We start from the raw sequence: 16,761 nt of genomic DNA on the forward strand, positions 1-16,761 counted from the left end.
GAATCCTACTTTATCAGAATAGATTCACTTAACATGTAAAGAATTTAAAATTTGAGTTACAGTAATCAGATCTGGATAAACTTCATTCATGGCTACTAAAAGAACTGGAGAATGTTATTGATGAGTCACTATCAGGGAACTTGACCTATCATGGAAAACACAAATGCTAACTGGGGCTGGATAATGTCTACATTTGTACAACAATGATGGACACTCTAGGTGACAAAATGATTTGCAAGTGAAACTGTTGCCAGTTTCTTTAAAAATTTTATGATGAAATTTCTTTTTTGTTTTGTTTTTATTGTTTATAATAATTTTTTATTTTTCAAAATACATGCAGAGTTAGTTTTCAACATTCACCCTTGCAAAATATTTATGTTCTAAATTCTTTTCCTTTTCTCCCCTCTTCCCTAGACTGCATGTAATCCAATATGCAAATTCTAAACATATTTTCACTTTTATCATGTTGCACAGATAATAACAAAGAAGGTAAAAAAAAAAAAAAAACTATATTATGATTTACATTCAGTCCCCATAGCCCTCTTTCTTGATTCAGTTGGCTCTGTCCATTACAAGGTTATTAGAAATTTTGGTTTGAATCACTTCACCATTGAAGAGCCACATCCATCAGATTTGATCATCACATAATCTTGTTGGTATGTGCAGTGATCTGGTTCTGCTCATTTCACTTACCATCAGTTTGTGTAATTCTCTCCAGGCCTCTCTGAACAACAATATTCCATAACATTCATATACCATAGATTATTCAGCCATCCTTCAGCTAATGGGGAATGTGTCTTTGTAAAAGGCATAATATGCCTTCTTCCTAAACAAATTATTCCAAATCTACTTCCCTTCATTTTTTTGATTGGATAGATCTGATAGACTGGTGAATTAGTTATGTGTGGTAGACAATATATGTAACTCTACTTCAGCAAAGAATTTTTCATGCTGTATTTATGAAGACTGTGGAAAGGAAGCTCATGGGGTGTCCTTGGCTTACTCTTTTCTCTTGGTCATCTCATCAATTCCCACTTAACATTTTGATCAATGACTTAGATAAATTCCTGTCATTGTCAGATTTGCAGATAAAGAAAGGTTTCACAAGTACAAGGGTGGGGAGGCATTCCTAGACAGCAGTTCATTTTAAGAAGGTCTGGGGGTTTTTAAGTGTAGCTCATACTCCATTTCTTTTTTCTTTTCCATTTGTAAACCTCCATCTTGGTGACACCACCATCAGTTTCCATGGACTTATCTTTATGCAGATGATTCCAAAATCCATATATCCAGCCATTAATCTTTTTCTTGATCTGTAGTTCTGTATTACCAGCTGTCTCTGCTTATTTACTTTGATGTACTCAAGGTATCTCAAATTTAACATATCCAAAATGAAATTCATTGTTTTCTCTCTTAAATATGTTTCTCTTCCAGATTTCCTTGTTTCATTTTGGATCAACACATTCACTCCACTTATCCAGTTCATGATCTTCAAGACTTCCTTGATTTCTCTTTTTTCCTTCAGTACCAGTAGTGAATAGAATAGCTTGTCTATTCTACCACTAAGTTGTCTGTTGCATTTGTCCCTTTCCTCTCATAGCTATAATATATCACCTTCATCACTTAATTCTCATCTGAACTTATGCAAGTATTCTAAAGTTATCTTTTTGTTTCTGCTCTTACTAGTTTAATATATCTTTCACAGAACAGACAAAAATAATCTGCCACAAATCTCAGCTCATTTTCCCACCCACTAATCTTCTATGGCTAAATATAAAATCTTCATTTTGATATATTTTTTTTTTTAAATCCTCAGGTGACTGCCTTCTGCCTACTTATTTCACATCCAGCCATCTTAGTTAATATATGTTTCCTGAACTGAATGTTGCATGGTTCAAATCTTTATTGTGCCTGGAATCACATTCATGCGTTATATCCATTTCTTACAATCCTTAGCGTCTTTCAAGACTTAGTTTAACTGGTACTTCATTTAGGAAGTTTTACAATATCTTGCCATTAATTTTTTTTTTCCTTTTCTTTTTTTTTTCTGTCTCCAATCTGGTAGAATGTAAGTTTGTAAGTTCGTTATGGGTCAGAATTCTTTTTTTTTTTTGTCTTTTAATTTCCATTATGTAGCATAGAGCCCTGTTTTGACAGATTTCAGAGCCACTAGAGTTTAGAAAATCCTTTATAATGCAATATCCTTTTGAAGGTTAATTGATATAAATGCATGATAGCATGCTGAGTTTGAAGTAACAATAGGAATCAGAATGAAATTTGCTCTGGATTAGTCTAGGTCATCAACCAGAGCTTTCTTCCTACAAAAAATATGTGAAAGAGTGTGACTTAGAAAAGTGGTTAGGTATGTTCAGTTTGGCCCTGAAAAACTGAAATAACAATATCATATAGAAATTAGAAGTAAATTTATACTTCTTTTAAGAAAAACTTTCTAATAATTAGAGTTTCAAAAAAGTTGAATGGCATACCTAAAGAGGTCATTGGTTTCCCAATCACTGAAGATCTTCAATTAGAGGCTGAATTATTTATTTATAACTTTGAGATCCTATGATGCTGTGATAAATTAGCTTTCAGAAAGGAAAGCCTGTTTTGTGAAAGAGATTCGATTTATTCTTTTAGACCTAAGAGACAGAATTTAGGAATAGTTAGTGGAAGTCATAGGTACAGTAATAATGACAACAGTAATAACTAGCATTTACAAAAACACTTCCAAATATCATCTCATTATTATTCTCATAACAATCCTCTGAAGTAGATGCTATAATTGTATCATTTTACAGATGAAGCAGTTAAGTTACTTGGCAGTGTCACAAAGCTAGTAAATGTCTGGGTCTAGATTTGAACTCATATCTTTCTTCAGGCTCTCCTTGAACCACTTATCTGCCATACATGGAAGCAAATTTCAGCTTCATCTGAAAGAGAGAGAGTAGAAAGAGCTAAAAATAGAATTGCTTTTTAAATTAAAGATGAAACAATACACCCAACTGTTGGAGTATAAGAAGAGACTTCTTTAGAGGGGAAGCAAAATAAGTTTTTAAAAACATAAAAATATCTGAAAAGTTTGAAGTGGTAGGAATGATCAATCTTCTTTGAGATAATCATTTAAGTATCTTTTTTCTGTCTTTGTTATTGATCTTAATTATTGTGACAGCTATTGATTATTGAACTTTTAGAAGTAATTATTTTTAAATACTATTAAATATATATACATTTGTGTAAATATCTATCACCTTATTGATTTAGGTTCTTATGAATTTTTTGGCTTAAAGTAAAAATAATTTCTGTATATGTATACACATGTGTGTATTAATGTTCTTATTGTTAAATAAATGTTTTTACTGGATCCAGTGATTCTGAATATTGAAACGTAGAATTTATTCTACTGTAATTTTATTACATATAAATACCAATGAAACGTATATTTTCTTTTTAGCTTAAAACCAGAGATAGGTATATTAGTAGCCTGAAAAAGAAATGTCAGAAGGAATCTGAACAAAACAAAGAGAAACAAAGACGAATTGAGACCTTAGAAAAGTACTTGGCTGACTTGCCAACTCTGGATGACATGCAGAACCAGAGCCAGCAGGTAAAGAAGGACTTGTCTTTTTTGGGTATAAATAATAAAATATTGAAACTGTTTTAATTTGGCTTGTTGCAAATTCATTTCAATATTGAAGCGAATATTTTTGTCTTAAGTGTGAGTTAGGCTCATTTGTTTTATTCCTATTGGATTAAAATATATCCTGGGCTTCACATATCTATATGCATAATATTTCCATCCTATCAAAAATTTGTGTTGATTCACATGAACTAAGTGGCACAAATGCTTATATATCCCTTTGAAACCCAATTCCATTCCAAACACTAACAATTGAATCTGTTTTTTTTCCCCTCAATATCCTTGATTTTTAAACTATTCTCATGACCTCTTTTTTACTTTTTCTTAATCCTATGCCAAACTAATCATTTATTTCCAGTCACTTGCCTTTGTCATTCTGCCACCTAGTCTATATCTTTCTGCTTCTATTCCTTCCCCAAATTAGCTCTTGACCATTTGTTGTTTTGAAATAATTGTTCCTTCAAAACAGTCCAATAATTATTGAGCCTCCTCATCGTGGATTTTTTTAAACTCAAGTCCTTCAAGATAGTTGCCCTTCCTTCTTTTGCTTTCTCCTTCTCCCACCCCATTCTCAAGCTCTTTTTCATAGTCTCTCTGTCCGTGTGACTACCATTATCCTCCATGGTGCCTTCCTCTTAATTCCTACCTTATTGTTTATTCCAGAGTGAAATAATATTTTTTTCACAAGAAAATGTGTTAAATGTTTTGAGTTAGTGTATATGCTTTAGTTTAGAGAGTTGCATAATTGATAGAAGAAAAAACAAACTCAAGAAGCTAAGAAAATGCCATGGGAAGTTACATGAAAAGTGGTGATGACAGACATCCAAATAGATGAAATTTCTCAGGTTTTTTCCATCCCTCTTCTATGCTATGTTCTCTTATTTTTTGTTTTCGAATCCCCAACCTTAATTCCATCTCTCATACTTTAAGCTCCTTTTTCTATGAAACACATATTAAATTCAAATAAATGAAAGTAAAATTAGTATGCACATCTTATTAAATTTTCAAAGTAAACTTTTCTTATAGATAGCCATTTATTAAATTTTGTCCTAATTTTTGTGATATAAACACTTTCTCTTTAGCTGCAGATCTTAGAAGAAAAAAACAAGAACTTACAAGACACTGTAAAAGACATGGAGAAAAAACTTGAAGAGATCAAAACTCAGTATCAAGAGAAAGAAGTACAACTGGCCTGTCAACGGAAAAAAGAAAAGGAGTTGGTTACCACAGTGCAAAGGTATGAAACCTATCAGTTTTTTCAGTGTGGCGTTAGATAATCTTGAAATGTCAAAGTTTAAGTTTGGGGTAAAATTATTCAAATGCAAATAATCACTATTTGTGTACTAATAGTAAAAATATGACATTAACAAAGGGAGGAATATTTTCATTGTAGAAGGTTCATAGCCTGTTATCTGCAAATTGGCTTAGATAAGAATACAACATTGTTATCCTGTCAAGGGTTTGGGGTTAAAGGAGAAAAGAAATATTAATATAATATTGCTAACTTAGTGTTAACATTGGCTTCTTAATGCTTTGTGAAATAATATAAATTCACAAGAGAAAAAAAGGATTTTATTTCTCATAAATTGATTCTTTTATATCCATTTCAGCAGTAATGCACACTCATTTTACTTGGTGTTCACTACGCAACATTTATTCCTTCAAGTTTTTGTCTTTGACCCAGACATATTTTGCTATGCAATTCACCTTAGTTTCATTCCACTGTTTTTATGTGATCAAAGCCACTGGGACATTTCTATTTCTCTTTAAATTCTTTAGTGAATTCATTGATTTATTTCAGGGCTGTGTCTGTGCCTCTATTTAATAATCCCAAGAAGATCTGTATTGGTTATAACAAAGCCAGCATGGCAATAGGGTAAGAAAGACCCAAGTTAAATGGAGATACAATAAAATAGTTCTTGGCTAATCTGAATCAGATCAGGCCACCAATCCAGAAAAGTATATTCTAAGATCCCTTGTATCATTGCTTAGCTGCTTTGGGTGGTATTTAAAGATGGTCAGGAAGAATATCCCAAGGCTGATTTACAAAACAATGTCAAGATTTTCAAAAAGATAAGTCATAGATTTTTTTTTTTCAGATTATATATGCTAAGAGGTTTGATATTGCTTCCTAGCAACATTCTAGGATGTATTATTAAAGCAATGACTCATAAGCACTTAAAAAGGGAACTGGTGATGACTAAAAGGTAGCATATATTTACAAAAAACAAAAAGAACAGATTATGCCAGAATATCTTTTAGACAAAATAATTGGGCTTGTAGTTAGAGGAATACTGCATGCCTAAATTTTTAGTAGAGCATTCATCAAAGATTCTAATGATACACTTATGGATAAGATAAGCTCTTACAATAAGGTAGATTGAATAACTGGACCCCAAAAGTAACAATTAAAGATTAATGCCAATTGAAAAAGCTCTGACCTACCACAAGCATTTATTTTAAGCAGTTCTTTTTTCAGAAATATTAATCTGGAAAGAATGAACATTTTAGATTACAAGATATACATTCAGAAAGATAACAACCAGCTAGATTAAGGGATGAATATGATAATGTTACATAAAAGATAAAGCCAAGAGACATCACTTTCTTTGGTATGTTTCTTTGTTTTTGTTTTTTTGGGAACCCCAAGAATAGATTAAGAGATGTGGCTGGGCTCTAGTCTTTGTAGAAAAAGACCTGAGAGTTTTGGCGAATTGCAAGCTCAATAAGAGCCAGCAATTTGATGAAGCAGCCAAGAAAGTTATTGCTTGCTGCCTTAATAGAATAGATGGTAGAATAAAGAAGATGATTTTGCTGTTCTCTGATTAGAACAAGCATACTTGATTGTGGTTGTCAGTTTTTTGACATGACTTTTTAGTAAGAGCATTGATTGATAAGTTGCAGTATATTTAGGGGGAAAGTGACCAAATGATGAAGAAACTTTATAAGTGTATCATTAAAATATTACGAAGCAAATTAGAATACTGAGAGAAGAAATGCTTTAGGGGAAAACTTATTCAAATGTTTGAAGGACTAAGCTTCGGAAGAGGGATTAGACTAGTTCACCTGGACCCTAGAACCAGAATAGGTGGTGGTAGTTGCAGGAATGCAAATTTTTGCCTCCTTATAAAGAAAAGCTCTTTCTTCAGTTTTTTCTCTTTTGGTATTTTATTTTTCTTTTTATAACTTATTCTGGAATTTTTTTTTTTGTTGTTCTCTGCTCTTTTGGAAGTACGCATGATTTTATATTTTTGTCAAGTATTCTTTTTCTTTAGTTCTTAATAATTATTGAGAGTTTTGAATTTTCTGAGCACTTTTTCTGATTTTAAGGGGCTTTGTGCTGATTTATTTGGTTGTGTTCTGGAATTTTATTTAGGGTTTTTCTAATGAAAATTTTGGTAGATCAGCCCCTTAAAAAGACAAATATCATTTTCTGATTCTTTTGCAAAAATGCCTCTTAGATATAAAATCAGAGCATTTGACACAAATATAGATAATTATAATTAAAGAGTATAATAGAAGTTAGGCAGGGCACTGTGTTTTGGTATTTTTGTTTTATGTTTTTGAGGTTCTAGGGTCATGATTGAATGGAGTAGGGGGAAACAGAACTGGGCCAGTGTTTTTAGTCTCCTTAGATTCTAAAAGGAAATTGATCTTCTTCCCAGTTCTTCTCTTTTTTGGATTATCTCCTTTCTCCCTCAAAGCTGGGTGGAATTAGTTTCTCCCTTCCCCTCTTCCTCCCCTTCACCTTTCCTCCTCTCTTCTCCCTTACCTTTCCCTTCCCTTCCCTCTCCCTCTCTCTCCCCCTCTCTCCCCCCCCCCCCACTACTTATATAAAAATGTTCAAAAAAGAGGGTTTTTTTTTTTTTTGCATTTAGATAGGTAGTGTCATAGAATTTCATAGTTGGAAGAGATGTTGAGGATCAATTAGTTAAATGCTTCATTTTACAGTTTGGGAAATTGGAACCCAGAGAAGGGGAGTGACTTGATACAACTAATAAGTAACAAATTGAGGATTTGAATCCCAGCCTCTCATTTCAAATCCAGGGCTGTTTCACAATGCTTCTGTGTTTAGCCTTTTTTTTCCCTCTTTTTCACAGCCAACTACCCTTTTCATTTGAAAAGCTTTACTACTCATTCTGTTTCTCATGAAATCCTAAAAATATTTAGAAATAGTCTCTTGATACTAAATTAGGGGGAACAAGCCATTCTAGAATATAAAATATTTGTTTTTTACTTTTATGCTGATTGTAGAAATATTTTTATGACAGGTGACTAAGGACTACAAAGTAATACTACATTAGTAATAAGTAAAATCATTTTGGTGCATTTTTTTCCTCCCACTTTTTATTTGTGATCTTTCTAAGTTAATTCACTGATGTTACTGTATAGTTCAGGATCATTACTTATCTTGTAGATTCTAGGTATTACACTTTTTTTTTCTTCCTGGGGAAAAAACAAAAACAAAAACAAAAACAGACTCATGGTTGCTGTATTGTCTGGAAGAAAAATAAGGATAATTCATCACAATCCAGAAATAGAGGATACATTTTTCTGTTTCATTGTAGTTCTTTTAAACACTCATATAGAGAATCATAAACTAGAGCAAGAGATTGGACCCAATTCACTCCTTACCCTTGCCAGTAGCACCATTTTCACTTTTCTCTATTTTTTCAGTATATAGCCTCTCATTTTACAGCTAAAAAGAAATTACTTGCTCACTGTCATTTAACTGATAATAAAGCCAGGAATAGCACCCTATTCAGATAAACCAGTCTGCCTCCTTTCTCTTTTTTTTCCTCTTTTCCCTTTCTGCTTTGATGTGGCAGAAAGTGCCACATCTAGAAGTTAGGTAGGAGAAAAAATTATCACAGTATGTAAGAAGGGCAATGGAGATGAATTAATTATTTTAGGTATTACAAAACAATGTGCTTGGAGAGATTTCTAGATATTTAAGAATTGGTCCCTCCTTTTTAAGAGCTTATAGGTCTAGTAGAGAGAGAAAGACAAGAAGATTAAAAAAAAAAACCCACCACCACAAATAATCAAATTGGGACATGAAAAGAAAATAAGAATTAAATAGGAGGGAAGAGAAAGATGTTTGGGGAGGACCTCATGGAATAATTTTTGAGCAGTCAGGTGGCACAGTGTGGATAGAGTGCTAGCCCTATAGTCAGGAGGACTTGACTTCAAATATGACACTTAAGGGCTGTATGGCCCTGGACAAATCACTTAATCCTATTTGCTTCAGTTTCTTCATCTGTAAAAGGAGCTGGAGAAGGAAATGGAGACCATTTCTGTTTCTTTGTCCAAAAACAAAACAAACAAGCAAAACAACAAACGCACCAAAAGCTCTACAACACCAACAACCCAAATGGGATTACAAAAATGTAATAGACTAAATCACAAGTGGAATAATGGGCCATGAAAACTGGAAGACTGAATAGGAATTTTAGGTAGAGATATGGGGAAGATATTTGGCAATTTGGAATAGTGTTTACAAAAGAAAATTTGTTGTTTAAGTCATTTTTCAGTTGTGTCTGACACTTTGTGATCCCACTTGGGCTTTTCTTGTTAAAGATACTGAAATAGTTTGCCATGTCCTTCTCCAGATCATTTTACAGGTGAGGAAACTAACTGCAAATAAGTGACTTGCCCAGGCCTAGACTTAACAGCTAGTAAATGTCTAAGGCCATACTTGAACTCAGGAAAATTAGTCTTCCTGGCTCCAGGCCTGTCACGCTATTATGCCATCTAGGTACCCAGAAAAGAAAATAGGAATACCCAAATAGAATAGAGAAGTCTCATATAGTCACTTAGAGGCACAGGCATGTTAAAATTTATGCACTTTAGCTATCTAGGGTTGGTATATGTGCAGACAAATATAGTATTCTTTCCTTGTCCATAGCTCTAGATTCTACTATTGTACAAAATACCATAGGCATTAAGGAAATACCTTGTTTTAAAGATCTTGACTAAAATTAGCCATTAGAGTTTATTTTCAAAAGTTGTCTTTCAAATTTTAATACAGTTTACAACAGAAAGTGGAAAGGTGTCTTGAAGATGGTATCCGGCTACCCATACTAGATGCAAAACAACTTCAAGATGAAAATAATCACCTCAAAGAACAGAACGAGCATGCCAGTAAGGTCAGGCAAACATTTCTATTATAAATATGAATAATGGGTTGTGATCTGCAACCTTAAAAGGTGGGAGAGGGAAGTAAAAAGTCTTATTTAGTTAATGTAATATATTAGATAATGCTTTATTTCATTAATTTTTCTTTGGGGAGAAAAATTTATTCACTTTTTTCTAATTGCAGAGAAAATTATATAGTATGTTTAATTGAAAAAAACCAACCTACGTTATTTCTTAACTTAAAGAACATTGATTTTTTAAATCTTGAGTTCTTTATATAATGTCAAATTTGGGATACAATTAGGAATGGCAAATATTAGTAATCAGAAAAGATACAGGGGCAGCTAGATGGCATAGTGGATAGAGCACCGGTCCTGGAGTTAGGAGGACCTGAGTTCAAATACTGTCTTAGAACTTAACACTTACTTAGCTGTGTGACCTTGGGTAAGCCACTTAACCTCAATTGCTTCACCAAAAAGAAAAAAAAAAGAATTATGCAATTTTATACATTAAAGTTTCTTAGAAATTGCTTAAAATTGAATATGATAAAAATAACATTTTTAGTGAACTATTTGATCTTGCTAGGTAAATATACCCTATTGTAAAACATTTTTGCAAAGGAAATAATCCTACTAAAGTTTTCATAGATGAGGCTGAGGTCTAAAAGTCTTGTATTGGTCAAACTAGTAGCAGAAATTAACTGGTTATAGTCTGATTTGTGTTTTATTTATGTAGGTAATAAACAGCCAGCAAAATAAAATTGACAGAATGTTGTTAGAAATTCAGGTAAGAAATATTTTATGCTTATTTCAATAAAATTTAATGTAAAAAAATATAGTTATCTCTTCCACATTGCAATTTTCCCTATTGTGATTTTGATATATTGTGGGTCAAAATAAGAAATTCAAATGGGAATTTGGGAGGAGTGCAATAGAAAAAAGTTTAGAAGCTCAGAAATGCATAATGTTATAGTATTGTATAATATCAATATGCTTTATTTTTTAGTATCATCATAATTCAGACTTCTCTGTTTTGAAGAGAGGGTTAAATTTTTTTACACAGATTTTCCAGTTCTGTGAAGTGGCTGTGCTCCTAATCTCTTGTGATGTGAAAGTGATAACTGTGAACTTATTTTCAAAATCAAATGCACATGACTTTAATGCAGCTTATCTCTATTTGTATGGAATACTGAAGTAAAGTTTTGAATTCTATGTGAAGTATTATTTGGGAAAATAACTTTTTGTTTTGTTGCCTGAATTAAAATGAAGAAATGTACTCTTTGTTTCTTTAAAGTATTTTTAAGTTGGATGAGAGTAATAAAAATGTAATTTAAAAGGTTAATTTTAGGTATAAATATGTATAACCTTTTAATTGTACCTGATAGTGATATTAAGGCATTTGCATTTTAAGATATTCTTTTTCCTCTGATACTGTTGTCAGCCCTTAATCACGTTAATCTTTCTTGTTGGTCTCCTTGCCACAAAACTCCCCATTCCAATCCATTCGTGTCTCAGGTTTCAACATCTTCCTAAAACACAAGTGTGATTGTATCACATTCCTTTTCACTTTCACCCACAGAATCAAATAAAAAAGATCCTGTTGCACCTTCAAAGCCCTTTCATAACCTAACTCTTTACCTCACCCTTCCCCTACACCCATCTCCTTAATCCCTTGTTCCTTGAAACAGGATTCTCTGTCTCCTGACTCTGGGCATTTTTATTGAGGGTCCCCATTGCCTAGAAAAGTTCTCTTCTTTCTTTACCTCTTAGTTTCTCTGACTTCATTTAAGTTCCAGTTAAAATCTTACTTTATATAGGAAACTTTTCCTTGACTTTTTCTAACATCTTTCCTTTGCTAATTATTTCTAATTTATTCAATAGGTAGCTTCTTTGTATATACTTGTTTTCATATTTCCCCCATTAGTGTGAATTTTTTAATAAGCAGAAGATTTTCCCTTCCCACACCATTCCTTTGTATTTCTAGTACTTAAGTACATTGAAGGGCACTTAGCAGGCTCTTAACAATTGTTTATCAACTAATCTACTGACTGACTGGTACTGTATATCCACTGTGCTACAAAGGCAGTTAGGTATGCCACATTTGCAGGGACTATGATCAGTGATGAGGATATAAATTAGAAAATATGAAATAATCCCTACTTGGGGAGGGGGAGACACACTTACATTCTGATGGGGAAGACAAACAGCATATGAAAAAATATATATTAAGGAAATGAAGTTAATGAGTAAAAATGCATAAAAAGTTATTAAATATAAAGTAGTTTGGGAAAGGAGGATACTAGAAGTTGAAAGAATATGTAAAGATTTCATATAAAAGATGGTATGTGAATAGTATCTTAAATGAAAAGTAGGTCTCGGAATTTGTAATATTTGCTTTCTGATTGGTCTCCCTGCCTCAGATCTGTCTTAGGTATATTAATATTTTCTCTAAGGTTTTTTTTTTTTTTGCTTAATTTGCATAAAATTGTTTTTAGTGAGTTATTAACTAAATTTGTTATAATCACTGTAATCTTTTGGCAGAGGCCATAAAATCATTGGTAAAATTTCAGCAAATGAGAGATTAAAATGTTTTATTATTAAGAGATCTTAACTTAGGTTCTTATGCCTATGTGTATTGAGTTTCAGTAAGAGATAACTATAAAATCAGACACTAGAGAGGATTTTTGTGTTATAGACAGTATTCACTCATCATTGTGGGCCATAGTTTTTGAAGGACTTTAAGTGAGTGAAAGGGATTGGAAACCATGTGAATGAAATAGGGATGCATAGTGTACGGAAGAGAAGACTAATTAGGAAAGGATGCTATGTTTACCATCTTAAAATATTGAAAGCCCTCTCATGTATAAAGGGAGATATTTGTTGTTCTATAAGAGATAAATTTTAGTTTAGTATAGGGAAGACCTTTCAAACAAGATAAAAATTGTCCTTAAATGGACTGGGGTGCTTCATGAAATACTGAGATGGAGTGGAGAAGGTTCAACTACTTGTCAATAACATCGCAAAAACAATTTATGCTACAATCAATTGTTCTATACCTTTAAGATCCTTTTCAATTTCTTAAAGTTATTTTGTGATGTATCCTTCATAGCAAGATAAGAATTATTCAAGATTAATGGAAATCTATACTATTTTTAAAGCTTTCAGAGAAGGGAGCTTCCACAGATCTGTTTTGTAACTCTTTAACAATTCTCTATGTTTACATTTAATAGTACATTTTGAAAACTTGTCCTTTAGCTGTTTTATTGGAAATTGAAAACTCTGCATTGCCACACTGTTTAATGCCATATTAGAATACAATTATAAAATTTCTCCAGACTAAATAATTTTAGGGGCAGCACTAAGCATGAAGTCAGGGAGTTCTGAGTTCATAATTGACCTCTGACAGTTACTAACTGTGTGATCCTTGGCAAATTGCTTAACCTACTTATCTCAGTTTCTCATCAGTCAAATGGGAGTATGCTGGAGAAGGAAATGACAACCCATTTCAATATCTTTTCCAAAAAAACCTTATTAATCAAAAGTCTATAAATCAGACAAAATAAATTATCCTAGCTACTTTAACTGTTTAACATAGGTTTCAAACTATGTTCAGCCTTTTAAAAAAATCTTTATGTGGTGTTCTTTGTTTTGTTTGGTTGTAGTTCATTTTTTAAAATACCCATAAAGATAGTTTCAACATTCATTTTTGTAAGATTTTGTATCACAAAATTTTAACCTATTCCTTCTCCAAGACCACAAACAGTCTGAGGCAGGTTAAACCTATGCAATACTTTTAAACATATTTCTATATTTTAATGTACAGGAAAAATCAGACCAAAAGTGTATGTGGGGGGAAATGTAGTATTATTTTTTTTAACAATTTTCTCCCCAGTTACATTTATTTTTCTGGTTATACATTCTTTTTTTTTTTTTTTTTAAGACAAATTTCCTTATGAATTATGTTGGGAGAGAGAAACCTGAACAAGAGGGGAAAACCATGAAAGGAAAAAAAGAAAAAAAAAATCAATGTGGCATGTATTGATTTACATTCAGTCTCCTTAGATCTCTCTTTGGATTCAGATGTTTTCCATCCAGAGTTTTTTGGGGTCTCCTTGGATCAGTGAACCATCGAGAAGAACCAAGTTTTTCATAGTTGATCATTGCACAATTTTGCTATTACTGTGCTCAATTTATTTCTGGTTCTGTTTGTTTTACTCAGCTTTAGTTCATCTAAATCTTTTAAGGCTTTTCAAAAATCAATTTGTTTATCATTTTTCATATAACAATAATATTCCATTACTTTCATACCATAATTTATTCAACCATTCCCCAGTTGATGGGCAGCTACTCATTTTTCAGTTCTTTACTCCCACAGAAATAGTTGCTTCAAATATTTTTGCACATATGGGTCCATTTTCCTTGGAGTACAGACTCAGGAGTGGCACTTTTGGATCAAAGGGTATATACACAGTGTTATAGCTCTTTGGCTATAGTTCCACATTTCTCTCCAGAATGATTGGATCATTTTACAACTCCACCAGGAATGTAAAAATCAGCAATCAGTAGCAAGTAAAATTAAAAAAAAAATAAATTCTTTTGTTTATCCTTCCAGTACAACTAAGATAATTGTCTTATCCAATTGTCCTACTTAGAACTAACACCAATAACAATACCAGATAACTCTTTTTGTTTGATCAAGAGAAGATTGAATGTGTATCATATAATGAATGGGCAACATATGCCAACATATTACATTAACCAGAGATATACTTTTACTATTTATTGAGCAAATTCAAAATAATATTACTTGAAAATTATGGAGTTATCATTATTGCATAGTCTTATTTCAAACTAGTAAAATATGATTTTAAAGCATTATGAAGAGTTATAAACTCACTCAACTTGTATTCTTATCTTTAAAATAAGAGGATTAGAGAAAATGTTCTTCAGGTTCATAAAGTTATAAAAAGCTAGGATTCTCAATAAATACATGTAACATTGTTATACAGATAGGAATAATTAAAAACAGTGTATTTTGGATTTTATCAAAATATTTTATCAAAAATATGCCAGACATGTAACAAAGTTGAGTAATAATCTCTTGGGTGAAATTATGTCATGTGTTATTGGCAGTGTAAATGATTAAATTTACAAATTAATTTCAATATTTATTGATATAAACATCCATAAAAAGTAGAATTCTCCGTGTTTTAAAGATGCACTTTTAGTAGAATGTTTTACAAATGCCTGGGTTCTTGGATAGACCCAAATTATTAAGACTTTGTTGGATTAGATTTCCTATATGTCACAATCTGTAAACCTTTTAGAATGTTATTTTCTTTATAATTCATTGGATTTAACTAGTGACAGTCTGGGGATAAAATTTAAAAACAAGCTCTCAGGGCAGCTAAGTGGCACAGTGGATAGGGGGGGGGGGGGGGAGAAGGCAGCCTTGAAGTCAGGAGGACCTGAGTTCAATGTGGCTTCAGACACTTAAACACTTCCTAACTATGTGACCTTGAGCAAGTCACTTAACTCCAATTGCCCGGGGGGGGGGGGGGGAAGCCCAAGCTTTTTAGAGCAAGGAATCTTAACCTAGAATTTGTAAATTTAAAAAAAAAAATTTTTTTTTTAAAGTATATTTTGTTAGAATCATTATCCTTGGTAATCCTATGTATTTTATGCATTTAAAAAATTACTTGAGAAGGGATCTATACATTTCAGATTGTCAATAAGGTTCATGACAAAAAAGAGTTATGAAGTGCTCTAAATACATCACTTTCTGAGATGAATAAGTAATGACATTTGATCGTCTAAAAATCTCTACTTAATTAGTGGTAATATCCATTCTGTCTGTTTATGCTTATCCAGATATGAAGCCATGGGTGGGGAGGAACTCCCTTCATAATAGAATAATTGGTATTCAAATAGTAATTTTTCTGAAATATACCTGAATATAGTTCTAAAAATAGTTAATAAAGGAATTCTACTTCTTGTACACATTGATTTTCATAGTCAATGAGAAACTCCCCAGCATTCATTAATTTCTGCACATTTTATGACAAGTTGGTCTTTGGTTTATAGTTGAAAATTAAATTAACAGAAAAGACCCGGATGCTATTAAAATGTCCTCCTTGCTGCTCTAGTGAAGATTTTTAAAATAATGCTACCTCAGATTTCTGTTTCTGTGCCTATATAAATATAATAAAAAAATTTTCAAACCCAAAGAATGCAGGATTAAAGAGATCTAAAATAGGCCTTGATTTGTGAATGAATTATGCAGGAAAATCAGCTGCTGAAAATAGTGCATGCAGAGGAAGGAAGTTTTGGCACATTGATAATAATAGAAAGATAAAAATTAAAATAATTTTATGTTGTTAGTTATAAAAAGTTAAGACATGTTTTAGTTCTTAACAATATTTTTGCTATTTAAAAGGACCTCTTCAGAATAAAATATTTAAACTCAGTCTAAAGTGCCATGCTTTTTTTTTTTTTTTTTTTAACCTATTCTTTATATAAGAAAAAGCTTTGTCTTTTACCTCTCTGGTGAGAGTTATGTGTAATATAAAGATTACAAGAAAGGTGAAGAACATAAAAAAAGAAAAAAAAAATTCCTCATGTCTTTGGTTTGATATTCAGCTTTCAGTATTGACATATGTTCCTTCTGATTCTTATTTAGTCTATGCAAGAGAAACTTGGTCAAGAGAAATTGACAACTCAGAAAATGGAGAAAGAGCTAGAAGAAAAAGAAAAGACTATAATGAAGTTAACAGAAACTTTACTTGAAGTGAGTACAGAAACTCAGGTTATGTTTGAAATTTAAATTATCTATTTTCATTTAAATAAATGTTACCTTTTGTAAAAATAAATGAAAATGACCCTTTCTTAATTTTTGGTTAAGACTATCCTTGTGTAACCTGTACCATTGTGCCTATTACTTAAATTCACACTTCATGAAATGTAGTTGTTTTAGAATGCTTGTCCCACATG

General features: G+C 32.0%; 1 protein-coding gene across 7 annotated transcripts in view; it reads left to right on the forward strand.

Annotated features, from left to right (window-relative positions):
- The window catches only part of CEP85L (centrosomal protein 85L), a 227,849-nt gene that overhangs the window by 206,825 nt on the left and 4,263 nt on the right, over window positions 1-16,761 (forward strand). For all 7 annotated transcript variants that reach the window (XM_074310009.1, XM_074310011.1, XM_074310006.1 and 4 more), the window contains 5 exons: window positions 3,449-3,601; window positions 4,717-4,871; window positions 9,666-9,783; window positions 10,508-10,558; window positions 16,451-16,558. In XM_074310009.1, the coding sequence (XP_074166110.1) occupies window positions 3,449-3,601; window positions 4,717-4,871; window positions 9,666-9,783; window positions 10,508-10,558; window positions 16,451-16,558 (585 nt within the window). The remainder of the gene's footprint in view (window positions 1-3,448; window positions 3,602-4,716; window positions 4,872-9,665; window positions 9,784-10,507; window positions 10,559-16,450; window positions 16,559-16,761) is intronic.

The sequence above is a fragment of the Sminthopsis crassicaudata genome, chromosome 4, assembly GCF_048593235.1.
Source record: "Sminthopsis crassicaudata isolate SCR6 chromosome 4, ASM4859323v1, whole genome shotgun sequence".
NCBI lineage: Eukaryota > Metazoa > Chordata > Mammalia > Dasyuromorphia > Dasyuridae > Sminthopsis > Sminthopsis crassicaudata.